The sequence below is a fragment of the Ascaphus truei genome, chromosome 18 (genome assembly GCF_040206685.1).
Source record: "Ascaphus truei isolate aAscTru1 chromosome 18, aAscTru1.hap1, whole genome shotgun sequence".
In the NCBI taxonomy this organism is placed as follows: domain Eukaryota; kingdom Metazoa; phylum Chordata; class Amphibia; order Anura; family Ascaphidae; genus Ascaphus; species Ascaphus truei.
Window position 1 is genome coordinate 15,785,054 of NC_134500.1, and position 13,109 is coordinate 15,798,162.

At 44.3% G+C, this 13,109-nt stretch overlaps 1 protein-coding gene across 1 annotated transcript in view; it reads left to right on the forward strand.

Moving 5' to 3' along the window:
- TNFAIP8L3 (TNF alpha induced protein 8 like 3) overlaps positions 1-11,236 on the forward strand; it is a 33,355-nt gene extending 22,119 nt beyond the window's left edge. Inside the window, exon 2 of the mRNA XM_075575675.1 lies at positions 8,606-11,236. Coding sequence (XP_075431790.1) covers positions 8,606-9,168 — 563 coding nt within the window. The 3' untranslated portion in view covers positions 9,169-11,236. The remainder of the gene's footprint in view (positions 1-8,605) is intronic.
- Positions 11,237-13,109: the final 1,873 nt, after the last annotated feature.

Genomic DNA, 13,109 nt, shown 5'->3' on the forward strand with positions numbered 1-13,109 from the left:
ATCTCGCCGCCGCAATACCCCAGAGACGCCATTTTAAAATGCCGCCGGACATCTCGCTTGTCTGCCACTGGCATCTATGGCCCGCGTGGCAGCGGAGCGCAAGCGCTGACATGGCGGCGTCCAAAAATCCTAGACCACCCGGAGGCAGACGAGGGAGCGCCCCTTCCTGTTAGATCAGGTTGGCGCTCGGACGACCCCCCTCCCCCCTGTGAAAAACGAGCATCAGCCTCTGATGAACGTGGCACATCATAAGTACAACATATAATCATTAATATGCCCAGGTGAGGCCATTCAATATCAGGCAACTATTATCCCAGCTACTGTAGGTTCAACCTCTACAAACAGGGCAGTAATAGCCAGCTGATCCCATGCTCTCTAGGGATTACTTTGTAGAGGTTAGAGCACTGTGGCTTTTTATGATTCATTTATTATGGAACATGGTTTAACTCCCCTCCAGGAATAGGGTTGCCAGGTGGCTTCTCCAGAAATACTGAACACAATGATGAAAGGTGTGACGTGCTCAAGACACACACAACCCTCTCACCGCTCCATGCCGTTTCCTCCTCTCCTTGGTCTCATCCCCAGGCTCCTGACACCTCCTCCTGATTGGCTGCATTACCCAGCAGCAGCCAATCAGAATGGAGGAAGCTGTCCAACTCCCTAGCAAAAGCCCTGCTCTCTCCCTGCTCGGGGAAATCCCGCGGCCCCCCAAGCCGGTCAGGTCACTATGTCCAGAAAGGTAATACCGGTATACACATACACGTCCAGTATTACCTCTAACGTTTTACTGGACAGTGTGTCCAAATACAGGACAGTCCGGTTCAATACTGGACACCTGACAAACCTAGGACTGACGGGGTTAAAGTGAAGCCATACAGATAGTAGTTAAGTGTATTTTAAAATACAGGTCCGGGGTACAATTTATACTTCTATGGAAAGCCATCCAACAACAACACTAAAGGTGTTATTAACATACAGTATATTTAATGTTTAAACCGTGCTCATTCGATGCTGGTGAGACTTCAAGGAATTTTGCACATGGTTACATTTGTGGGGTATTTGCAGTTTGGTCCTAGCTCTGAGAAGCTGCAAAATGCATTTAAATGCTGCAAAGAGGAGAGCTTGTGCAATCATCTTGGGAGAGATACGAATACAGAATCACAGAGATTACAGTTGAGGCTTCAAGGATTCCTTCACATGTGTGATTATAGAGGATTTAGCAGAGCGATGGACTTTGCCAAGCTGCCTTCTGAAAGTGCAAACCGAGATAATTCACACAACTTTCTTCCGGGGGAAAAAAGTAGTCACAGCCTTGCAACATCTTTTAAACAAACAGAGAGGCATTAACAAGATCATACAGTCGCAGATGTCCCTGAGTAAATATTGAAAAAATGATAATTCCCTGTTATGTAGTACAGGAATTACTGCTGTGGTTTGCATATGATGTGTTTTTTTACACCGTGATATACTGGATTAGCAGTACTTCTGCATGTTTCAACACATCAGCTTATAATTAGACAATACACAGTGGAAATATGCTCTCTTGAAACTTCTATTTTCTGCACCTTCTAAGATATTAGACTCTCTGTTTATTTCCTAAAGACAACAATCACTTTGAAGTTCTCTGTTGGATACACAAAGCCTTGCAATCACTTTAAGATACAACCAATGCCATCTTTTGTGATATAAGCCTCCCTAGTGAGGCCGGCATGTCCTACAACACATGGGTACTCAATTTCAGTCCTCAAGCCCCACCCCAACAGGTCAGGTTTTCAGGATATCCCTGCTTCAGCGCAGGTGGCTCAATCAGTCCCTGCTTCAGCACAGGTGGCTCAATCAGTGGATCAGTCAAAGACACTGATTGAGCCACCTGTGCTGAAGCAGGGATATTCTAAACCTGAAAACCTGACCTGTAGGGGGGGGGGGGGACTGGATTGGAGCACCGGTGCTATAACACACGATGCAACATATCAGAAGATGTTCTGGACGTGAACGGGCCAACAAGGGATACATTGGATTCTTTCTCATTAGGGCATACACCACAAAATAGATAATCCAGTTGTTAGACAATGAAGGGAAGATAACTGCTCGTGTAATGATGCATTGATTTAAACTTTCTGCATCATTAAGCGTGCTCTTCACTTCTGGCTGGGTTGAATAGAGGGGTATGAAAAGAATTTTCAGTGCGCATCAATATCCCAATACACTGTGCCGCGCTTACACCGTGTGCCCCAGCGTCTGATTTGGGCTTTGTCAGCAGGAAGAATTAGGCAGCACATACAGGTGTAGCCAGGCTTACTGGGTACCGCGCCTGCTGCGTTCACACTGCGGGGGTCCTTCCTTCTCAATGGGACCCCCCACCTGCGAGAGGCCACAGCACCGAAGATGTTAAGACTTGTTACATCCCAAGCTGTGTAATGCGGCAGGCATAAGCGTACAGGGGTCCATGTTAAAATGCATATCAAGTCAAAGGTGACACTGTGTGCTCATTTGCATGTCATTTCCCAGAGTCTCTGGCTGCAGTGGAATCACAGTATGCTAAGACAGGGGTGTTCAACTCCAGTCCTCAAACCCCCCTCAATTGGTCAGATTGGAAAGCTGCTTTAAGTTGAAGACTGAGTCACTGATTGAGCCACCTGTGCTGAAGCCGGGGTAGCCCTGAAAGTGAAGCAGTGCCTTTTTCCCACTTATCAATGCATGTACTGTACTGCAATCGTCCTATACGTGCATAACTGATGTAAATAACGCATGTGTAACAGGCTCTATAGTCTCCCCGCTTGCGCACAGCTTCGGTACAGGTAGGGAGCCGGTGTTGCTGTTCAGGACGTGCTCATAGGCGCATGCGCGAGCTGGCGTTTGCCTATTGGGCGATATGTCCTTACTCGCGAGTGTACTTAAAGTGAGTGTCCTTAAAGCGGGGTATGCCTGTATAGAGTTATTTGGACCTTCTATAAAATGTCGAACAGCTGTCAAACCTAGCTCGTGTTTTATTATTGAATAGAGGGAGGTAACACCCTCCGTTTTACTGCTCTGCAGTGTAGGAGGGGACTGTGATCGAGCTGCCCGAGGCACGGCCCGCCTCCCCTGTACTGCGGGACACCGGCTGGTTGCCATGACGGTGTCGGGGGGCGGTACTGTAGCGCGTCACGTCATCACGCATTGCGTGGGACGTCACCACGTTTGTGGGGGCACATTTGGTGGCGATTTTGGCGCGAATTGGGGCTGCCCTGAAAGGTATTTAAATACCAATGTTGGTGGGGGCTTATTACTCCTTGATAAAGGGCGGATTGCCCGAAACGCGTAGGAGGGTACCTACCTCCGTTTTTTTAACTATGGAACAATAAAGTACTTTACATATTTTTATTAGTTTTTGGTGTGGGGCCCACTCAGTTCAGGGCTGTGCGTTGGAGTATTTTCCCTTGGATCTCTCTGCATTCTCCTGGTTGCACGCCCACCAAGATTTACAGGACTGGGGCAATACGAATTGTGAGTAGCTATTTTTTTGCTACCTACCTTTGGACTTTCCCAATGAGGCTGTAGGTCTGATTTTCTTCATATTTCAGCCTTCAGGGTCATAGTTCCTGATATGTGGTATATGCAATTGTCAATGAATACATACCTCGCTAGCCCCAGTACCTATTTTCTACACTTCATTTAAGGATTTATACCAAGATTGGATCTATATGTCGGAGCGCATATCACTAATTGACTGAAGCCGGGATATCCTGAAAGCCTGACCTGTTGGGGGAGCTTGAGGACTGGCGTTGAGCCCCCCTGTGCTAAGCGATAATGGTGAAAAGCAAGGTTGCAGACCTGTCTGAGACATGTGACTACACTCACAAGTGATATTTTTATTTGTTGTAGCACCGTTGTCTCCTTTTGTGCATCAAATATTTCCAGCGGGTCTGATGTGTATTTAATCTCAGTGCCTAAGGACCAGCATCAGATGCCACAACACAGCTGCAAGTAGAAATGTCACACACACAAAATATCTCTGCAGCAGAAATATGTCGCTCTCTATCTACAGAATGAGGGGGGGTGGGGGGGTTCTTCACCTATGTTTTATTTCACTTATTACAAACTGAAGCAAAACCATTGACATTTCTAGAAAATAACAGGGGTAGCATTTCTTACACAGTTTTTCAGATGTAATATTGATGTACTGCAGCAGCGCCAGAAAATACACAGACAGGCAGATGGCTGATGGGAAGTAATTGGCAGGCTGTGTCTTAACCCAACGCGCTGCTGTAGAGGGCTGCAGCGTTTAGGCTGCATCTGCGGCACTGAAGTGCTTGAAAACCAAAACTTCAAAAACACAACAGCGGAGGAAGTTCTATCCCTGTTAGACGCTTTCAAAGTGTGCGCAGGCAGAGAGGGGGAGATACAAACCTCCAAGGACGTGCCAACCAGAACATTTCCAGCGAAACAAGGGTTGGAGGCGTCTAATGCAGAGGTGGGCAACTCCAGTCCTCGAGGGCCGCCCATGGGTCAGTTTTTAAGGATATCCCAGCTTCAGCACAGGTGGCTCAATCAGTGGCTCAGTCTTCAACTGAGCCACTGATTGAGCCACCTGTGCTGAAGCAGGGACTGATTGAGCTGCCTGTGCTGAAGCAGGGACTGATTGAGCCACCTGTGCTGAAGCAGGGATATCCTTAAAACCTGACCGGTTGGCCACCCCTGTTCTAATGCTTACCAACTTAATCCAAAGGATGTTTTAAATGAAGAAAATAGAGTCAGGGGGAAATTAGCAAGCCAAATTAGTGGTAAAGTTTGTCTATACTATCCCAGCTTGGCATTGCAAAGCCGGTATAACCATCCTCACACCGAGGAGGCCCAAAAGGTCGAAACAGCCGTCTGTGAGTACAACGCATTGGCAGATGTTCTGGTTGTGAAAGGGCTGTGCACGTCTTTAACCCAGGCTGTGCTGAATAGCTGTGTAATACGGCAGGAGTAGGCTTATGGGGGTCCACGTTAAAAAGAATTTGAAGAAAAAGGTGACACTGTGTGCTCACTTGCATGTAATTTCCCAGAATCCCTAGCTGCAGTGGAAGCACTGTATGCTAAGAAATAATGGTGAAAAGCAGGGTTGCAGACCTGTCTTGACACATACGAGTGTGCTCACACGTGATATTTTTATTTGGTCTTTACTGTGGGAATCTACCCGTGTGTTGGTTGTTATTGAGCAACTTTACAGCTGCATTTCCATTTCCATGCACTTTTTTTTATATACTGCTTTTAGTTTTCACTTTAACAGGATTACATTACGACAATTGCATTGAGCAATACAGCCCAGTAGCTTTCATTATTGTGGTGAAATATTGGTGTAAAACAGGTTGCAAAGCGATGTGTTGCAGATTTCCTTGGCATTTAATGGATTAAGGAATCCCGTGAGTGCTGAGAGATGTGTATATGGAACATAGGTTTCGTGTACGGAAAGCCAGGTGGGACAAATACATCTGCTTGTAAGGGCCGTCCTATACTGTGTGCGGCCATGCGCGCGCGCGCGTGCCGCACACTTTTTGTGTGTATGCTGTTCGCGAGTGAGGTACTGTATATGTGTGTGTGTTTAAATAAGTTTTTAAATAAATAAATACTTTAATAAATTGTTTATTAACATTGTACATATACACACATACACACACACACACACACATACACACATATACATACATTTCAGCGGCGGTATCGGCGCAAATTCTTTATTTTCTTCATACTTTCCACGCACACTGCCGTGTACCATTATAGAAAGGCTGACTAACCTCAGCCAACTAAAACTGACGCGCACGGCATAGCAAGCGCGCGCACTATAGAACAGCCCTGAGACAGATAACTCCTTTTAGTTGTGGCTCCGCTTTTGCTGAATATCAGAAATGCAGCGAGCGCCGTATGAATCATTTTATCACAGAAACTGAAAACGAATACCAAGACTTTTCTCTTCAAAGTAATTAATCACAATTATCGTTTACACTTCTCTGCTCCATTGTATTACACAATGAAAGGAGATTAATTAAATGTAATCGCAGGTTTGCTTGTCTAATTTAATCTCTAGTCAGCAAGCAAAGCCTACACATTCCTCTGCAAAGGGCAGGTGACTTTGACATCATTCCCTCGCAAAGAACAAAACATATTCTGTTGCAGAAAGCAGCTGCACAAGTGAGACAGCGCGTTCTTGGGAATTAATTTAATACTCCATGTGTGTTCTTTAAAATAGAAATAATTGCAAGTTTACCACAATTCCAATTTTTATAACAAGTAGTTTACAAAATGGGTATAATTAAAAAGTAAAAGTTAAAACAGCAATCCCACCCTTTTTTTGCCCTTTCCTCCTCTTTTTAACAGGATTCTTCCAGAGCTAAAATACAGCATTTTCAACTTTGGGGTACCTCCTCCTCCCCCCCCCCCCCCCCCCTGGATTTCCTGAGATACTTCACAGTTACGTTGCCGGTACACTTCCTGGCTTTTCAAAGACGGTACCCGCGGTCATCCAATAGAAAGCCACGTTGTCATCCGCCCATGACACTGCTGCTTCCTATTGTTCCCTGGCACCACCATATAAGCAACTAAATAGTTAAGTAGGCTGGGAGGGGGTCCCCCCAAAACGAAAAATAACCTAGTTCAGCTAAAGATCACCCCCCCCCCCAAACCTCCCCCCTCCCCCCTGTCCAAATTCTCTAGAATTGTTTCCCACCATAAAACCAAGCAGGGGGGATTGTTGCTTTAACAAGATTAGGCATGATGAGAAACATAGGTCTGGAAAGTTAAGTGGGGCGTAGTATATATATATATTATATATATATACATACACACTCTGAATAAGCCAAGTTAACTGCAACTTTCATTGTTCCAGACCTCTATGTTCCATGCAATATCAGAATCATAGTCTTTACATTCAGACCGTTGCATCTGTTTTATATGTAAATTCACGTAAACAGAACCTTATATCATTGTGATCTACTCCTCTCATTGTCACAATGTTAGTTAGCAGCGCTGGCAGAGATTCTCAAGAGACATGTTATATGTCACCGTGCGGAGAACATATATTACCATGGAACTCTCGTAGCATTCATTAGCACTTGTCACTGAGATAGAATGGAATGAGTTGTAGTATACACAATTATTTAGCATCAGGTCCCAGAACATACTAATATAGGAAACTAAGATTTTTTTATCTCACATTGGGCCAGTGAAATCAACATCAAGAATGTTTTTCTACAGCAATGAAGTGCCTTTTTAAACTTTCTTCAGCTTTGTTACTTTGTTCTGCATACACCATCTCTTCCCTTGTAAGGTAACAAAAATCGGGCTCAGAGCGATGTGAACAATTTACGATACAGCAGGAGATTCATGTTTAATGCACATCCATTCCTGTGAACGCTGAATTTGATTTCTCACTTTAACATTAATTCATTTTATAGTATGATATAGCGCTGATGTCTTAGATTTAGCGACTGTGCCATTTCCCTGTGCCATGCTTACATCAACGCTGCGTGCCAGTTACTTGCTCAGTGTCGGCAACACACAGCGAAGTTAGTTTATGGAAACAGTGGGCGGGAGCCATCAAAGCACGATGCGGAGTATCGGACCCAATCTGGTGGGAAATGCCATTCAAGTCAATGGAGGCTGCCAGGTCGGGGATACCCGGCATCACGCTTTCATGCAATCACCTACTGTCCATTGTAACACTGAATATAAACCTGCATGTGTAGATCTGGTGCAAACTGGGCATTGCCTTAGCACAGGGGGTGCTCAACTCCAGTCCTCAAGCCCCCACCCAACAGGTTTTAAGGCTATCCAAAGACTGAGCCTCTGATTGAGCCACCTCTGCTGAAGCAGGGATATCCTGAAAACCTGACCCGTTGGGGGTGGGGGGGGAGGGGGGCTTGAGGACTGGAGTTGGGCACCCCTGCCTTAGAACAAGGTTCCACTGGCCATTGTCTGCTTATGCGGATTTCATTGTAATTGCTCCAGCAGCTAAATAACTTTATTTCAAATAGCGCTTTTCTCCCAATGGGATACAAATAGCCTCACAATGACAGTATAGCACGCGGGACACAGCACATAGGAATGTTACAGACATAGTCCCTGCCCAGGTGAGCTTACAATCCGTTTATGGTGCCTGAGGCACAGGGAGATATAGTGACTTGCCCAAGGTCACAAGGAGCTGACACCGGGAATTGAACAAGGTTCCCCCACTTTAAATTCTGTGTTGTTGTTATCAGAGTCTGTGTCTTTACTCACTCCCCTATATAAATGTATGATACAGGTTTATAAAAAAAAAAATGGTAATTCTTGAAGTATAATCATTTTTAAGTCTTTATATGCATCTAAAATCCATAATAATCTTGCAGTCCTTTTTTTTTTCTCTCCAGATCTGGCCCCTTCGAAAAGAGTTAAAGAGGCCTGCCATACAATATACATAACGTCATCACAGAATCGAGAAACAGATACTAGAATATGTCTCTAAACTAATATTATGTGTTTGTATAAACTGCCAGTAACGAGCATGCTCTGATGACCGTGGCTGCCATTTTCGTGGCGTGCTCTCTTCATGCCATTCAAAAACCAATTATTACATGTGTCAAATTAATTGCTCTTCTATTCGCAGGGCCCGAATTATTTAGCTCAAAGAGCTTCGCCGTTCAAGCGCAGAAGAAAGTTCTGAGCAAAATGGCGACAAAGGCAATGGCGAACATGCTCATCGACGACACAACCAGCGAAATCTTTGACGAGCTCTTCAAGGCAACAAAGGAATATATAAGGAACAAGAAAGAGGCTCACAAAATCCTGAAAGACCTCATTAAGGTGGCGGTAAAAGTTGGCATCCTGTATAAAAACAATCAGTTCAGCCAGGAGGAGTTGAAAATCGTGGAGAAATTCAGGAAAAAGCTCAACCAGACATCCATGACGGCCGTGAGTTTCTACGAAGTCGAATACACCTTCGACAAAAACGTTCTTTCCGGACTGCTGAACGAGTGCAAAGATCTTCTCCACGACTTGGTGCAGCGTCACCTGACGCCTAAATCTCACGGGCGGATCAACAGAGTCTTCAATCACTTCGCAAATGTGGAGTTCCTTACCGCCCTTTATAGCCTCGATGGGAATTGCAGGCCGTACCTCAAAAGGATTTGCGAGGGAGTCAATAAATTACTTGATGAAAGGGTTCTTTAAAACGATGGCCTTGAAAACAATCACGTTTTGGATAATGCGCTTTGAAAACAGGATTTTAAATGACATGCTCCTTCACAGGTGGCCAGATAATAGTATAGAACAGTGTCTGATTTGTCTGGGATTACTTAGAGCTTTTTTTTTTTAAAAATGCATATACTGAATGAGGCCTTCAACCACTTATGAATACTTAAGTTACCTTAAGCAAAAAAGGGAGCCGTGTTGCCGACAAAGTAGATTAATTTGTGACTCAAAAGGCAAAGCAATGGGTTTAAGTGCAAGAAGGCAAAAAGCAATTTTCAAAAAGGGAACATTGTTCTAGTAAACAGCGTGATTTTGATAAGTTCTGTGATTCTGTGGCTGGATTTTTTTTATTTTTTTTTAACTGTTATTGTACTTAAAATACTGGGTTCCCCACTGAATGCTTAAAAACTATGTGTTTTCATTTACTGCTACACCAGATATTTGGATTTCCATTAAAAGCAAAGACATTATTATCATGCAAAGGTGTATGAATCTTGCAAGTGTAAGCATCAGGATTCTCAAAATTCAGATAATACTCATATGTACCCTAATATTCATTTACATACAGGTAATCTTTAAAAAAGAGGAAGGTCAATGGATACCAAGATTGATCATTGGCCTTTTTTTATGTTAGTGACTCCTAAATGTTCAAATGTGGCATCACTTGCTTATGGGTACATAGGTGTTTATAGATGGTGTACAATAATTTGGGGGCCACAAGTGTCTTAACACAATGAAATTGGATATGATCGGTAAATTAGGTACAGCAGCAGTAAGCCAACATGCAGCATAGAAACAAGGCCCTCACTTAATACAAAAGGATTTTCAGTTTTCCAATGGGGCTTCAGTCCGGCCAGTTGGGAACTGAAACATTAACCATTGAATTAAACCTTTCTTGTTATTCATTAGTTGGGGGGTTTCTGTGCTGCTCTTTTGATGTCACATCGGGTTTTTAAACCTGACGTTTTGTTTTCAGACACCCCGAATAAGAGAGACTCGAGAAATCAAAAAGGACTTCTGCACAGCAGCAAAATATTTGTAATTCCCCACAGTGATTATGCCACAGAGATTGCTGCACTACATAAAAATCGGTGGTTTGCAAGCTTCTTAAGCAGAGAAACCTCGCTCCTATGACACGGATATCTTATCTTGCAATTTGTGATTAAGAAGGTGGTCGTTGCCATTTTGCATATTTCTCTTCCCCCCCCACAACATTGTGCAATTTTACAGGATGTAGCAACGTTATTGCAACCTGCGGAGCACAGCAGTGGGGCATAAACAACAGGCCAGCTGGGAAGCGGACATTGCTTTGAATCAGCCGTCCACGCGAAGGGTCGGTGCTACCGTACCAGTCCACCTGCGGGAGCCCCTTGCGGGATGGAGTAATGGATACATCTGTAGGTGTATGGATTCTCCCAAATAATTTAACTGATGGAATGTTTTAGCTACTGCTGTTAAGAGAATAGCCTTGCTTTTAACACCCTATAAATGGATTGCCAAATTGATAAAAGCATAAGTAATAATATAATAATAATAAAAAAAATTGCTAAATAATCTTTAAACAGAGAACAAAATATGTTTTTCAACATTTCCTTTGTACGCTTTGTGAGAATTTGGTGCAAATGTGCTCATATATGCCTTGGTTTGTAAAACACAGCATATAAAATAATCTGTTTGTGTTAAAACAAAAGCCTTTTTATTTTGCCAGAAATCTAATCTATTTACAATAGAATACATTTCCTTTTCAGACACGGTAATAAACAATACATAGCAGACTGAAGATTAAGAATTGCTTTAGCCAAGAAGCATATGTGTTTTATAAAAACATTTAAAGGCATTTTTTTGTTACGTCCTTTATTACTGTACAGCAGAGTATAAACAGAATGGAAAAAAAATATTATAAAACATGAATTCGGAGGACAAACTACAATTTATTAGTAAGTTCATTCTTTCCCCAAGTGCTAAAGCAGCTCATCATGTATTGCAGCTGCTTTCTTTACGAAAGGATTCAAATAAAGAACTATTTTACACAATTCTAAATCATTTTCTGTATAGGTTTGCAGCAAATAAAATGATACAAGGGCTGAATACAAACAAATGAAATGTTGGTTGTCACTTGTTTTGCTAGTACTCAACAGAAAAATGCAGGGTATAAAATATATCATTTATTTACTAGAAGCACACATTTATTTTGAGTGTACACACAGCACCAAACTAATTTGCAGAATGCTTTAACACATTGTGAAACACGCGAGATCGGGTTAGCATTTCACCAGCATCACAGAATGATGTAGGCCGTTTGATTGCAAGCTACGGCATGCTAACGAACGTAGTACAGTATTGACCTTTACAAATATGGCATACTAGCATTACTGAAACACTCCGCGGCAATACTGGGTTATTATAATAGGACACCTGACATTAAAAGTGAGGACATATTGGAGCCGAAACAAGATGGCTGTGTGATGCTGTAGTTCCACTAAGAGGGATCAAACATCTATATCCACCCTGGCCCATACTACACCAAACCAATTGATCTTGTTCAAATCCGAATAGCCCACGAAGCGCTGATTATTTCGAGGTCATAAATACATACATAAGACATTAATTGGACATTTCATGAATAACCTGGTGTTCTGAGGCCTACCGGGCGGAATGGCAACTGCAGCCCCAGAGCAGAGCTCCTTCAAGGGTCGTGGCCCGGTATCAATCTCTCCCCTGGCTTCCCCTGACCACAGAAAGCAAGAGCTATCATAAGGGCAAACTCGCAGGAGGGGGAATAGGGTGAGTAGCCCATAAACTTTCAGCTTGAGGCAGCACGAGGCTTAGGAGCGGCTGGGTAACCTCCAAAATGGCCGCCACTGCCCTGTAACGGAGCGTGAGCGGAGCTCCAGGCCCACCTACCCCCGACCGGAGAGCGCCTCTCTGTACCTCCCTTCATCTGTCCACTCCTCTGTGGGGGGGGGGGGACTGGGGCTATCGGTGGGGCATGCTGAGGTGGTGCGGGGCTCTGGTGCAGCTGCTGGCTGCCTAAAATGGCCGCTCTGTAAAGGAGAGGGGGCTGAGTGCCGGATTTATCTTTTCCGGGCCGGCGGCCGCTCGTGGTGAGCCGTGGGCCGTGCCGATCTGCCCCCTGCCTACCTGCGCTCCTTCCGCTTCCCTGTGCCTCCGCGGTGAAGTCTGGGCAGAGCTGCTACAGGGAGTGGAGCCGCCTGTCTCCCTGCATTCCAGCCAAATCCAAAATGGCCGCCGCAGGGCTGATTTGAAGACACAGCTCCCCACAGGACAATAAATAAATAAATATACAGAAAAAAAAAAGCCTAACCAAGCCAAGGGACTGTAGAGACTGTAAAATCACTTTGCATACCACAACAAACTGGTTCCCTGAAATAAAGAGAGGCAGATTAGAGGGGCTGAGTGCTGCAACTGGGGGTGGAGGGGGAGAGATCACCTTGCCTCACTAAACTGCTGTTTGAATCATACAGCCACTGTGCAGAAAAGCCTCCTCTGATGCTGGAGCTCCCCAATGCATGGCTACCTAAGATTAAAAAATAAAGAAAAGCCGCAGTCAGAGCTTACATACGAGCCGGCCAGGCTATTTAACAACATCACGAAAATTGACAGATAAAGAAACCAAAGCTAATAACTAAATCCCACCTGCACGGCTACAGCTGGCGGGGTACGTCCCTGAGCACCCTACGTAAGAGAGAACTACCAAAATAAGAGTAACTAACACTAATATGTTCCTCGGTGGTGCACATGTGGCGCAGTCCACAATGGCCGGCTGAAGCGGGCTCCATGAGGCGGCGGGCATACCAAAGAATCTAACAAAACAATAGAAGTAGGAAACGCAAAGATTGGAGGCGTTGGATGTAGTACTATCTAAAATGGCTCCGAAAAAGCCAACTCCGCAGGACTTC